This window comes from Pristiophorus japonicus, chromosome 1 (genome assembly GCF_044704955.1).
Source record: "Pristiophorus japonicus isolate sPriJap1 chromosome 1, sPriJap1.hap1, whole genome shotgun sequence".
NCBI classification, from domain to species: domain Eukaryota; kingdom Metazoa; phylum Chordata; class Chondrichthyes; family Pristiophoridae; genus Pristiophorus; species Pristiophorus japonicus.
Window position 1 is genome coordinate 190,336,905 of NC_091977.1, and position 14,256 is coordinate 190,351,160.

General features: G+C 42.9%; 1 protein-coding gene across 7 annotated transcripts in view; it reads left to right on the forward strand.

The window, feature by feature from the left end:
• LOC139267357 (xanthine dehydrogenase/oxidase-like) overlaps positions 1 to 14,256 on the forward strand; it is a 274,065-nt gene that overhangs the window by 79,666 nt on the left and 180,143 nt on the right. For 6 of the 7 annotated variants that reach the window (XM_070885566.1, XM_070885588.1, XM_070885584.1 and 3 more), the window contains 2 exons: positions 5,559 to 5,728; positions 13,972 to 14,141. In XM_070885566.1, coding sequence (XP_070741667.1) covers positions 5,559 to 5,728; positions 13,972 to 14,141 — 340 coding nt within the window. The remainder of the gene's footprint in view (positions 1 to 5,558; positions 5,729 to 13,971; positions 14,142 to 14,256) is intronic. The other variant, XM_070885615.1, reaches the window with a different exon arrangement.

Here is a 14,256-nt window from a genome sequence, read left to right on the forward strand (position 1 = left end):
TCCCCGTGGCTGTGATGTCACCCTTCTATTTCTTTCTACTTTTTTGCCTTCTCTCCCTGCTGCAGCTGCACCGGCTGGCCTCAGCGATCTCCCACTCCGCCTCCCGACTTGATGCTGCTGCTCCCCAGACTGACGGGCCTTTTGTAGGCCTCAGCGATCTCCCGCTCCGCCTCCTGACACGACACTGCTGCTCCCCGCACTGACATAAGAACATAAGAATTAGGAACAGGAGTAGGCCATCTAGCCCCTCGAGTCTGCTCCGCCATTCAACAAGATCATGGCTGATCTGGTCGTGGACTCAACTCCACTTACCCGCCCGCTCCCCGTAACCCTTAATTCCCTTATTGGTTAAAAATCTATCTATCTGTGATTTGAATACATTCAATGAGCTAGCCTCAACTGCTTCCTTGGGCAGAGAATTCCACAGATTCACAACCCTCTGGGAGAAGAAATTCCTTCTCAACTCGGTTTTAAATTGGCTCCCCAGTATTTTGAGGCAGTGCCCCCTAGTTCTAGTCTCCATGACCAGTGAAAACAACCTCTCTGCCTCTATCTTGTCTATCCCTTTCATTATTTTAAATGTTTCTATAAGATCACCCCTCATCCTTCTGAACTCCAACGAGTAAAGACCCAGTCTACTCAATCTATCATCATAAGGTAACCCCCTCATCTCCGGAATCAGCCTAGTGAATCGTCTCTGTACCCATTCCAAAGCTAGTATATCCTTCCTTAAGTAAGGTGACCAAAACTGCACGCAGTACTCCAGGTGCGGCCTCACCAATACTCTGTACAGTTGCAGCAGGACCTCCCTGCTTTTGTAGTCCATCCCTCTCGCAATGAAGGCCAACATTCCATTTGCCTTCCTGATTACCTGCTGCACCTGCAAACTAACTTTTTGGGATTCATGCACAAGGACCCCCAGGTCCCGCTGCACCGCAGCATGTTGTAATTTCTCCCCATTCAAATAATATTCCCTTTTACTATTTTTTTTTCCAAGGTGGATGACCTCACATTTTCCGACATTGTATTCCATCTGCCAAACCTTAGCCCATTCGCTTAACCTATCTAAATCTCTTTGCAGCCTCTCTGTGTCCTCTACACAACCCGCTTTCTCACTAATCTTTGTGTCATCTGCAAATTTTGTTAGACTACACTCTGTCCCCTCTTCCAGGTCACCTATGTATATTGTAAACAGTTGTGGTCCCAGCACCGATCCCTGCGGCACACCACTAACCACCGATTTTCAACCCGAAAAGGACCCATTTATCCCGACTCTCTGCTTTCTGTTAGCCAGCCAATTCTCTATCCATGCGAATACATTTCCTCTGACTCCGCGTACTTTTATCTTCTGCAGTAACCTTTTGTGTGGCACCTTATCGAATGCCTTTTGGAAATCTAAAAACACCACATCCATCGGTACACCTCTATCCACCATGCTCGTTATATCCTCAAAGAATTCTAGTAAATTAGTTAAACATGATTTCCCCTTCATGAATCCATGTTGCGTCTGCTTGATTGCACTATTCCTATCTAGATGTCCCGCTATTTCTTCCTTAATGATAGCTTCAAGCATTTTCCCCACTACAGATGTTAAACTAACCGGTCTATAGTTACCTGCCTTTTGTCTGCCCCCTTTTTTAAACAGAGGCATTACATTAGCTGCTTTCCAATCCGCTGGTACCTCCCCAGAGTCCAGAGAATTTTGGTAGATTATAACGAATGCATCTGCTATAACTTCCGCCATCTCTTTTAATACCCTGGGATGCCTTTTCTAGGCCTCAGCGATCTCCCGCTCCGCCTCCCGACACGACGCTGCTGCTCCCCGGACTGCCAGGCCTTTTGTAGGCTTCTGCAATCTCCCGCTCCGTCTCCTGACACGACGTTGCTGTTCCCCGGACTGACAGGCCTTTTGTAGGCTTCAGCAATCTCCCGCTCCGCCTCCAGACACGACGCTGCTGCTCCCTAGACTGACGGGCCTTTTGTAGGCCTCTCCGATCTCCCGCCCCGCCCCGCCTCCCGACTCGACGCATTGGTTACTGGTGGCACTATCTAAGGCGCTTAATCCTGTACAAACACATATTCTATTAGGTATTAATGACAGGGCCTCAATCATGAGATATTTTCAGCACTTCCTCTTTACTGCCTTGAATAAGTGTGAAAAAGGAAACTAAAGAAGCCATTATGTGTAGTAGAGAGCAGTACTCTCTAAAGCAGAGAGTAGAATTATACTGGCAAAAGGTGGGAAAATGTGTTCCACAGGTGCTGGGACCACTGTTGATCACAATTTCCATAAATAATTTGGACATTGGAATCGAAAGTTTCAAAACTTGCAGACAACATCAAATTGGGGTGTATAGTTAATACTGAAGAAGAATGCAACAAAATGCATTTAAAAACTTGCTGAATGGGTGTGTAATTGGCAAATGAATTTCAATATAGATAAATGTGAGATGGTGCATTTTTGTAGGAAGAATAAGGAAGCCACATACTGCTTGGATAATAAGAGTCTCAATGGGGTAGAGAAGCTATGGGATCTGGGGTACAGATGCACAAATCACAAAGTAATGACGCAGGTTAGTATGGCAATAAAAAAAAAAGGAAACCAAGCATTGGGATTCATTTCTAGAGAGATAGAATTGAAAAGCAGAGAAGTTGCTAAACTTGTATCGAACCTTGGTTAGACCACACTTGGAGTACAGATAAATGGCGCCTTTTAACGTAGCAAAATGTCCCAAGGTGGTTCAAAGGTGCATTATCAAAACAAAATTTGACACCGTGCCATTCAAAGAGATGTTACGACAGATAACTAAAAGAGGTAGATTTTAAGTAGCATCTTAAAGGAGTAAGGTGGGGGGGTGGTGGTGTGGGATGGTCTCGGGGATGGAATTCCAGAGCTTAGGACCTAGGCAGCTGAAGGCACGGCTGCCAGTGGTGGAATGATTAAAATCTGGGATGTTCAAAAGGCCAGAATTGGCAGAGCGCAAAGATCTTGGGGGTGGGGTTGTAGGGTTGGAGGAGAGTACTGAGATATGGAGGGGAGAGACCATGGAGGGATTTGAAAACAAGGATGAGAATTTTAAAATCAAGGTGTTGCTTAAATAGGAGCCAATGTAGATCAGCAAACACAAAGGAGGTGGATGGGCGGACAGCAGAGTTTTGGATGACCTCAAGTTTATGAAGGGTAGAACTAGGGAGGTTGGCCAGGAGTGCATTGGAATGGTCAAAGGCATGGACGAGGGTTTCAGCAGCATGTAAGTTGAGGCATAAGAATATAAAAATTAGGAGCAGGAGAAGGCCATACGGCCCCTCGAGCCTGCTTCGCCATTTAATATTACGGCTGGTTTTCGACCGCAACTCCAGGTTCCAACCAGATTCCCCTAGAGTCTAAAATTCTATCTATCTTGGCTTTGAATATATTCAATGATTCAGCATCCTGGTTTTGATGATGATGGTGATGATTTCAGTGAAGAAATTCCTCCTCTTCTCAGTCTTAAATGACCAGCCCTTTGTCATAGACTCTCCAGCCAGGGGAGACAACCTCTCAGCATCTATCTTGTCAGTCTCCCTCAGAATCGTATATGTTTCAGTGAGATCACCTTCCTTTCTTCTAAACTCCAGAGAGTATAGGCCCAATCAACTCAATCTCTCCTCATAGGACAACCCTCCCATCCCAGGAACCAATCAAGTGAACCTTTGTTTCACCACCTCGAAGGCAAGTATATCCTTACTTGGATAAGGAGACCAAAACTGTGCACAGTAATCCAGGTGTGGACTCCCCAAAGCCCTGTACAATTATCGTAAGATTTCCTTACTATTGTACTCTAACTCCCTTGCAATAATGACCAAAATGCAATTTGCCTTCCTAATTGTTTGCTGTACCTGCATGCTAAATCTTTGTGTTTCCTGTACGAGGACACACAAATCTCTCTGAACACCAACATTTAAAAGTTTCTCACCAGTTAAAAAATATTCTGTTTCTCTAATCTTCCTACCAAAGTGAATAACCTCACATTTCCCCACATTATATACTCACCGCCACCTTATTGCCCACTCACTAAACCTGTTATCTTTGTGTCCTCCGCACAACTTACTTTCCCACCTAGCTTTTTATTGTCAGCAAACTTGGATATATTACACTCGGTCCGTTCATCTAGGTCATTAACATAAATTGTAAATGGCTGAGGCCCAAGAACTGATCCAAACACCCCACTAGTTACAGCCTGCCAAACTGAAAATTAACTGTTTATCCCGACTCTGTTTTCTGATAACCAATCCTCTATCCATGCTAATATATTACTGCCAACTCCATGATTCCTTGCGTAAGAACCTTTTACATGGCACCTTATTGAATGCTTTTTGAAAATCCAAATATACTTCATCCACTGGTTCCCCTTTATCTACCTTGCTAGTTATATCCTCAAAAACTCTAATAAATTTGTTAGAAATGATTTCCCTTTCATAAAACCATGTTGACTCTGCATAATTAATTGGAGGAAATTTCTGCTCATCCAGTGCTGGATGTCGGACAAGTAGTCTGACGGTTTAGAGACAGTGGAGGGGTTGAGAGAGGTGGAGGAGAGGTAGAGCTGCGTATCATCAGCCTACATATGAAAAACTCACACTATGATCGGACAATGTCACCGGTCACCGAGGGGCAGCATGTAGATGAGAAATAGAAGGGGACCAAGGATAGATCCTTGGGGGACACCAGAGGTAATGGTGCGGGAGTGGGAAGAGAAGCCATTGCAGGTGATTCTATGGCTATGACTGGAAAGAAAGGAATGGAATCATGCAAGTGCAGTCCCATCCAGCTAGACAACTGTGGAGAGGCGTTGGAGTAGAATTGTGTCAAAGGCTGTAGATAGATCGAGAAGGACGAGGAGGGATCGTTTACCTTTGTCACAGTCAATTAAGATATCATTTGTGACCTTGGTAAGAGCCGTTTTGGTACTGTGGTAGGGGCAGAAACCTGATTGGAGGGATTCAAACAAGGAGTTCTGAGAAAGGTGGGCACAGATTTGGGAGGCGACAACATGCTCAAGGACATTTGAAGAGGAAAGGGAGTTTGGTGATGGGGTGATAGTTTGCATGGACGTAAAGAAAATGTTTCCACTTGTGGGGGAGTGCAAAACTAAAGGTCATTAATACTAAGATGGTCATTAATAAATCCAGTAGGAAATTCAAAAGAAACTTCTTTTCCCAAAGAGTAGTAGAAATGTGGAAACGTTGCCACGAGGACTGATTGAGGCAAATAGCATTTAAGGGGAGGCTAGATAAGCAGATAAGGGAGAAGGGAATAGAAGGATATGCTGATAGGATTAGATGAAGAGGTGGGAGGAGGCTCCTGTGGAGTATAAACACCGGCATGGACTAGATGGGCCGAATGGCCTGTTTCTTTAACTATAGACTTTAACTAGTAACTATACAGTTGCACTTAAAAGATAGGTGTTTATGTAAAGCTAAAAGATCAACACCCTCTGCTGTATCTGCATTAAAATTTACCAAATTTTCTTTTCACAGTTCTGACTTGTGTATATTTTCTAATTATCTCAAAACAGTGAAAGATGAAGACCCACAGATGTCTCTGGCTGAATACTTGCGCTCAGTCCTGCAGCTTTGTGGAACAAAGACCATGTGTCATGAAGGAGGCTGTGGCTGCTGTGTCGTGGTGGTTGAATATGATAACCCCGTGAAATCAGGAAAAAGAATCATCAAGTCAATTAATTCAGTAAGGCTGCGACAGTTATATCATGTTTATTATCCAGTGTGCCTCTGCTAAGATGACAATTTCATCTTTATTTTCTTTTTAATGCATTTTATTCGTGTATATGTTTTCTACCCCTTCAGTTGTGCGGCCCTCACAACTGTCCCTGCCCACGCAGAACCAGTTTGACTGTGTACAGATACCCAATGTCTTTCAATGCCTCAAACACTTTTCTGCCTATTTTCAATCTCAGCAAATAAATATTTGAGGTCATTCTCGTCTGGCATGTTATCAAATTGGTATGACCGAAACTTGTAATGATGATAAGCGAGATAATGGCCTTATACAGCTAATGCCGAAGATCTATTTCCACTTTGGAGGAGCAAGAACAGATTCTCTTTTCCAAAAAAAATTGCAAGAAGCTAGGGGGCAAGTAGATTTTTGTGACAATATAGCACCAAAAACTATATTCCATTTAAGTATTTTCTGGAATGTTAAATTTCAACAGGTGGCAGTGAGGTAAAACTAGTCTGTGATTATGTGCTAAACAATAGGATAGGAAGGACCTATTTCCATTAGCAGAGGGGTCAACAACCAGGGGGCATAGATTTAAAATAATTGGGGGAGGTTTAGAGGGGATTTGAGGGGAAATATCTTCACCCAGAGGGTGGTGGGGGTCTGGAACTCACTGCCTGAAAGGGTGGTGGAGGCAGAAACCCTCACCACATTTAAAATGTACTTGGATGTGCATTTGAAGTATCGTAACCTGCAGGGATACGGACCAAGAGCTGGAAAGTGGGATTAGGCTGGTTAGCTCTTTGTCGGCCGGCGCGGACGCAATGGGTCAAAATGGCTTCCTTCCATCCTGTAAATTTCTGTGATTCTGTGAACAGGGTAAATGGCCTTTCCTCATCCATAGATCATGTTCATAGAAAGCACTTGGTCACCACTCAGCAATTCCACTGGTGACTTGGCTGGATCAGGAGCTGAGTCATTGATGAATTCTGGATGCGACTGTATTGTGACAAAATAGGGAGATTTCTGTATATTATTTCACATGGTTTTTTAAATATCTAAAGTTACAATGGTAGTTCTCTTCCCTCATCCAAATTCCAAAATAAAGGTCTAAGTGAAGTTGACCACAAGAACTAAGCTGGATTGATTGAACTAGAAATTAGTCAAAATACAGAGGAATTATTCTAGTTGTAGTTTGAATTGTACACCATTCAAGGCATTAATAGCTACTCATAACCAAGACAGCTAGCACATAAGATCATAAGAATTAGGAGCAGGAGTAGGTCATTTGGCCCCTCGAGCTTGCTCTGCCATTCAATGAGATCATGGCTGATCTTCTACCTCAACTCCACTTTCCTGCGCTATCCCCATATTTGTTGACTCCCTTAATATCCAAAAATCTATCTAGCTCTGTCTTGAATATATTCAAAGACTGAGCCTCCACAGCCCTCTGAGTGAAAAAGTTTCTCCTCATCTCAGTCCTAAATGGCCGACCCTTTATTCTGAGACTGTGACCCCTGGTTCTAGACTCCCCAGTCAGAGGAAACGTCCTTCCTCCATCTACCCTGTCAAGCTCTAAGAATTTTGTATGTTTCAATGAGATCACCTCTCATTCTTCTAAACTCTAGAGAATATAGGCCTATACTCAATCTCCCCATCCCAGGAATCAGTCTCATGAACCTTTGTTGAACTCCCTCAATGGCAAGTATATCCTTCCTTCGGTAAGGAGACCAAAACTGTGCACAATACTCCAGGTGCAATCTCACCAGGGCCTGATATAATTGCAGTAAGACGGCTTTACTCTTATACTCAAATCCTCTTGTAATAAAGGCCAACATTCCATTTGCTTTCTTAATTGCTTACTGTACCTGCATGTTAACTTTCAGTGATTTGTGTACAAGGGCAACCAGGTCCCTCTGAACACCAACATTTCTCAATCTCTCACCATTTTAAAAAAAACTCTGCTGTTCTATTTTTCATACCAAGTGAATAACTTCACATTTCTCCACATTATGGGCCCAAGTTTCCACACGATAAAAAACGGGCGCCCCTCCGAGCTGGGCGCCCGTTTTTCGCGCCTAAAACGGCGCTGGAAAAAAAACTTGCGATTCTGGAGAGCCCTGCAGCTCCTTGTCTGTTTGGCGCGGCGCCCAGGGGGGCGGAGCCTACACTCGTGCCAATTTTGTAAGTGGGAGGGGGCGGCTACTATTTAAATTAGTTTTTTTCTTGCCGGAAACCCTGCGCATGCGCGTGGGAGCGTTCGCGCACGCGCAGTGTGAAGGAAACATTGGCACTCGGCCATTTTTGTAGTTCTTTGTAGCTGTTTAATTTTTGAACATTTTTTAATAAAAGCACATTGCCATCAGCACATCAGCACTGAGGCTTCCTGCAGCCTTCTCACTGTCTCCTTCCTTCCCGCCCACCGTCTAGAACGGCTTCCTCCCCGCCCCCCCCCCCGCTGCGTTCGGTCGATTGGGCCAGCACTCCCTCCCTCCCACCGTCTGGAACGTCTCCACCCCCCCCCCCCCCCCACCTCCCGTTGCGTTCGGGCGGGCGGTCGGTCGGGCCTGCACAACTCCCGCCGTCTGGAACGTCTTTCCTCCCCTCCCCCCCCCCCCCCCCCCCCCACTGCGGTCGGTCGGGCCAGCACTCCCTCCCTCCCGCCGTCTGGAACATCTTCCTCCCCCCCCCCCCCCCACTGCGTTCGGGCGGTCGGTCGGGCCCGCACTCCCTCCCTCCCTCCCACCATCTGGAACGTCTTTCTCCCCCACCCCCCCTCCCTGCTGCGGTCGGTCGGGCCCACACTCCCGCCCGCCCGCCGTCGGGAACGGCTTCCTCCTCCCCCCCCCCCCCTGTCGTCGGGAACGAACGAACGAACTTGTGAGGCTGGCTGAAGCACTTTCACACAGGTAGGAAGATGGTTTATTTAATCTTTTCTTTGCTTATAAATGTTTATTCAGGTTGGATTTATTTGTATAATATTTGTATAAGTATAACTAAGGATTTATTGTAGAATTTAATGACTTCCCCTTCCCCCCCCACCTCGTTCTGGACGCCTAATTTGTAACCTGCGCCTGATTTTTTAATGTGCAGAACAGGTTTTTTCAGTTCTACAAAAATCTTCACTTGCTCCATTCTAAGTTAGTTTGGAGTACGTTTTCACTGTGGAAACTTTGAAATCAGTCGGCAGTGGCCGGACACGCCCCCTTTTGAAGAAAAAATTCTGTTCCAAAGTAGAACTGTTCTACCTGACTAGAACTGCAGAAAAAAAATGTGGAGAATTGCGATTTCTAAGATAGTCCGTTCTCCTAAAAATCAGGCGCAAATCATGTGGAAACTTTGGCCCTATATTCCATTTGCCATGTTCTTGCCCACTCACTTAGCCTGTCTATATCCCCTTGAAATCTCTTTGCATCCTCCTCACAACTTACATTTCCACCTAGCTTTGTATCATCAGCAAACTTGAATATATTACATTTGGTCCCCTCATCCAAATCATTGATATAGATTGTGAATAGCTGGGGCCCAAGCACCGATTCTAGCGGCACCTCACTAGTTACAGCCTGCCAACCTGAAAATGACCCGTTGATTCCTACTCTCTGTTTTTTGTCTGTTAACCAATCCTCAATCCATGCTAATATATTACCCCCAATCCCATGAGCCCTAATTTTGTTCAATAACCTCTTGTGTGGTACTTTATCGAAAATCCAAATACACCACATCCACTGGTTCCCCCCCCCCTTATCTATTGTACAAGTTACAACCTCAGAAAACTTTTAACAGATTTGTCAAACATGATTTCCCTTTCATAAATCCACATTGACTCTGCCCAATCCTATTATTATTTCCTAAGTGCCCTGTTATCACATCCTTAATAATTGATTCTAGCATTTTCCCGACTACTGATGTCAGGCTAACTGGTCTGTAGTTCCCCATTGTTTTTTCTCCCTCCTTTAACTAGCAGGGTTACATTAGCAACCTTCCAATCCATGGGAACCATTCTAGAATCTAAGGCATTTTGGAAGATGACAACCAATGCATCCACTATCTCTACAGCTATCTCTTTCAAAACCCTAGGATGTAGACCATCAGGTCCAGGGGATTTATTGGCTTTCAGTCCCATTAATTTCTCCAGTACTAGTTTTTAATAATTTCTTTCAGTTCCTTATTCTCGCTAGACTCTTGGTACTCCACTATTTCCGGGAGGTTTTTCGTGTCGTCTTCCGTGAAAACAGACGCAAAGTATTTGTTTAATTTCTCTGCCATTTCCTTATTCCCCATTATAATTTCTCCTGTCTCAGCCTGTAGGGGACTCACATATACTTTTGCTAATCTTTTCCTTTTTACATACCTATAGAACATTTATTGCAGTCTGTTTTTATGTCTCGCTAGTTTACTCTCCTATTCTATTTTCCCTTTCTTTATCAATTTCTTGTTCCTTTGCTGAATTCTAAAATCCTCCCAATCCTTAGACTTACTGCTCTTTTTGGCAACATTATAAGCTTCTTCCTTTGATCTAATACTATCTTTAACTTCTCTTGTTAGCCACGGTTGGACCACTTTTCCTGTGGGGTTTTTGTGCCTTAAAGGAATATAAGTTTGTTGTAAATTATGTATTAGTTCTTTAAATGCTAGCCATTGCTTATCTACCATCATATCTTTTAATGTAGTTTCCCAATCTACCATAGCCAACTCTTTCTCTCTCTCCCCCCCCCCATACCTACATAGGTTTAGATTTAAGACCCTAGTTTTGGATTTAACTAAATCACTTTCAAACTTAATGTAAAATTCTATCATATTATCTCTCATACTGTCATACTCTTTGCTAAGAGCCCCTTTACTATAAGGTTATTAATTAACTCTTTCTCATTGCACAATACTAGCCTGTTCTCTAGTTGGTTCCTCAACCATCCTGTGCAACAATTCTTACCTATTGTGTCTTTGAGCATGAATGATTGACCGCTGTGATTGTTGCATCCAAGAATCTTATCACTTATCAGAATCCAAAAAATTTATTCTAAACTGTGCATTTTGATCCCTTATGGACTGATTCTAATTTTATTGTTGTTCAGTATCTTGCTGTGTCATTTGGATTTTTTGCATTAATAAACTTGTAAATACATTTGGCCAATGATTTTGCCCTGCACATCTTGGTTCAATATAGTGGTATTTTCCACCTTTCAGGAAGAATGGAAAGTGTGATGGGTATCCCCATTGATTTTCATGAACAATGTACCAGAGTTTGGGTTAATTATTAAAAATAGGTATGCTAATCCAAACACACATATAAGGGCGCAAGTAGAGAGAGAGAATAAATTGAGTTTCTCCTGGATTGCTTATTGGATTTATTAGTGACCATCTTTTATTTATGACCTCTAGTTCTAACCCTTAGCCCTGCCACACCCTTCCAACAAGTGGAAAAGTTTTCTCTAATCAATCCCTTTCATTATCTTAAAGACCTCTATCAGGTCACCCCCTCTCCCACCACCCCCCCCCCCCCCCTCAGTCTAATCATACACCACTACTGGATGTGCCACATATGAACAAACAAAAAAGGATAGGAAAAGACCAACTGGTCAGTCAAGCCTGACTTACTCCACGGTGCCATCTGCTCACACCATTAAACCCCTCAGCCATCCAATGTTCTGGGAGAGGCAAGAATCGGAGAATAAAAGTTGTCAATTTAGTTAAAAACAATTCTAGGCAGAGGGAGGGAAACCACGATGAAGCATCAGAGGAGAAACAAAGTGCACAGAGTTCTGGGAGAGAAACAGCATTAGAATAAAGAGTAATTCAGAAATATGAGGTGTCAGACAGGAGAGAAATACAAAGCAGTCTACGTGCGTAAATACACGGAGTGTCACAAATAAGGTTAGTGAATTGCAGGCACAAGTTGCCACATAGGATTATGATGTACTGGCAATAACAGAGACCTGGTTCAAACAAGGGGAGGAATAGGAACGTAATATTACAGGTGACATCGGATTCAGGAAAAACAGGGACGGAGAAAAAGGACTGGGGAGTGTTGTGTTGTGTTCAATTCTGGGCATAATCTTTTAGGAAAGATGTCAAGGCCTTGGAGAGGATGCAGAGGAGATTTACTAGAATGATATCGGGGATGAGGGACTGCAGGTATGTGGAGAGACTAGCAAAGCTGAGGTTGTTCTCCTTAGAGCAGCGGAGATTTAATAGAGGCGTTCAAAATCATGAAGGGTTTTGAGAGAGTAATTAAGGAGAAACCGCATCCACTTGCAGAAGAATCGGTAACCAGAGGACACAGATTTAAGGTAATTGGCAAAAGAACCAGAGATGAGATTAGAATTTTTTTAATGTAATGAGTTATGATCTGGAATGTACTGCCTGAAAGGGTGGTGGATAAATTGGATAAATATTTGAAGGGGAGAAAATTGTAGAGCTGTGGAGGAAAAAGAAGGGGAGTGGGACTAATTGGACAGCTCTTTCAAATTGCCAGCACAGGCAAGTCGGGCCGAATGACCTCCTGTAAGAATCTATGAATTTTTCACCACTGCAGGCGCTCAAGCAAGCTCCAGGAGACCATAGTGACCACTTTCCCATTCAGTCCATCTATCTTCTATTAATTCAGGTGTCTTCCACTCGCATGAACTCATCCACGGCCTTTAGGGTATAAATGAAATGAAAATTGAAAACAATTCCAGTATTGAAAAGAGGCACTGTTGAAAATGCATATAATTGTTTCTGTATCCATTTCACAGTGCTGTGGAATTCTCTGTAAGCACTTAGTATAACTCATGATTGTATACTTGGAAAAGATTTGTTTATGACAGAAATTATGCAATTTGGGATCAACCAGAGGGGCAAAAATGACATTCCTCTGTAACAGGACAAGTTTAACAATGGCAGAGATTTCAGTGCCTTTGTTTATGTAATCAAATATTGTTTTCAATTCTGCTTATCCTTGAACAGTGTCACCATATGCTTTGCAAATAGGTTGTAATCCCAGGACCGCCTATTGACCAAGTTGTAAGCAGTATCCATTCTGAACTCCACAGCTAGATTATAGTCCTCACAGTAGGGAAGAAGTTGATATATGGATAGAGGAATGTTTGAAATTGCTGCTATTGTGCAACTATGACTCCTCCTGAGATCTGATTGTGTAGTGCCGTTGGTGGTGATCGTGGGGTTCCTACTTATTGGCCCAATTTTCTGTCATTGATAAAAGGCGTGTTGATGGGGGTAATCAGTAACACACTGGAAAGTGTATAAATACATAAATATAATAATATGCACATTAATTTGTACCTGAAGCACTGTGTATTATAAAAGTGACAGATTCCTGCAGTAAGAAAGACATGTAATACTATATTTAGTGCATAAATGCTGGTGGTTGATCTGTAGACATTTGCTGACTGACACTTTTTAATCTGGAATAATCAAGTCACTTTTGTAAACCTGCAAATATTTAAAGCATTGGGAGCACTTTTCTTCTTTATCCGTGAAACGTTTCCACACCGCCATCTACTGGTCATTCCTTGGCTGCAGAGTCGTGCACATAACCCTGCTTTAAAAATTGAATCTTTTTAAAAACAATACTCCCTAGGAGCTAACATCGTTTTGGTTTTGTTTTTTGCCTTATTTTTGTTTTTATGTAAACAGTGACTAATCTGGGGTACTTGCTGTTACAATTACTGTGCCCAATAAGTGTGAAGTAGCTATTTCAGAAGATGCATGATTCCCCAGTGATCTTGTGATTTAATTGTGTATGTTCATTCAGCTCTGGCACAATAGAGGGGGGTCAGTAATTCCACCAAGCCAATTCCTGAAATGATTGCCATTTCTGCACATTCAGCAAAGTGTATAATGTGTTGTGGAAAAGTAGCACGGTGGTTGTACTCCTAACACCTGGAATCACGTGGCTGCTCTTCTGAGGTTGGGACTAAGGCACATCGTTGGGTACATTAGAGGGAAGACTGCAGCACCTGGTCTACGAGTGTCTAATACTGACATTATGTTGCCTGAAAGTGTTCCATTCCTTAGCATTTATTCCTCATCTCAATTGTCTGAAATTCATCAAGAAACTATATTGGATAGGCCTAAATACTACTATGAAAGTTTTCAGACCTGGTTGTGATTTGCACGTTTTGTGCATTGTATATACTGCATAATAATACAAAAATAAATGTTACATTTTGTACCTCTGTTTAAAAAAAAAACACCTATGATATGGGTTTATGTCTAAAGGGCATATTGTGCCATATTTTTGTATTTTGCAGTGTTTGTTTCCAATTGGGTCCCTCTTGTCATTGAAGAACCATCATGTTATAACAGTAGAGGCATTGGGGTCTGTAAAGAAGGGTTTACACCCCATACAACAGCGACTGGCTGATTACAATGGAAGTCAGTGTGGATTCTGCAGCCCAGGCTTTGTCATGCAGATGTATGGGTAAGTACTCAAAACTATCGATTTTGCATATCTACCTAAATATGTTCTATTTTTAAGCTCAACGTAAGCTCGGAACAGCACCTCATCTTTCTATTCGGCACTTTATAGTCTTCCG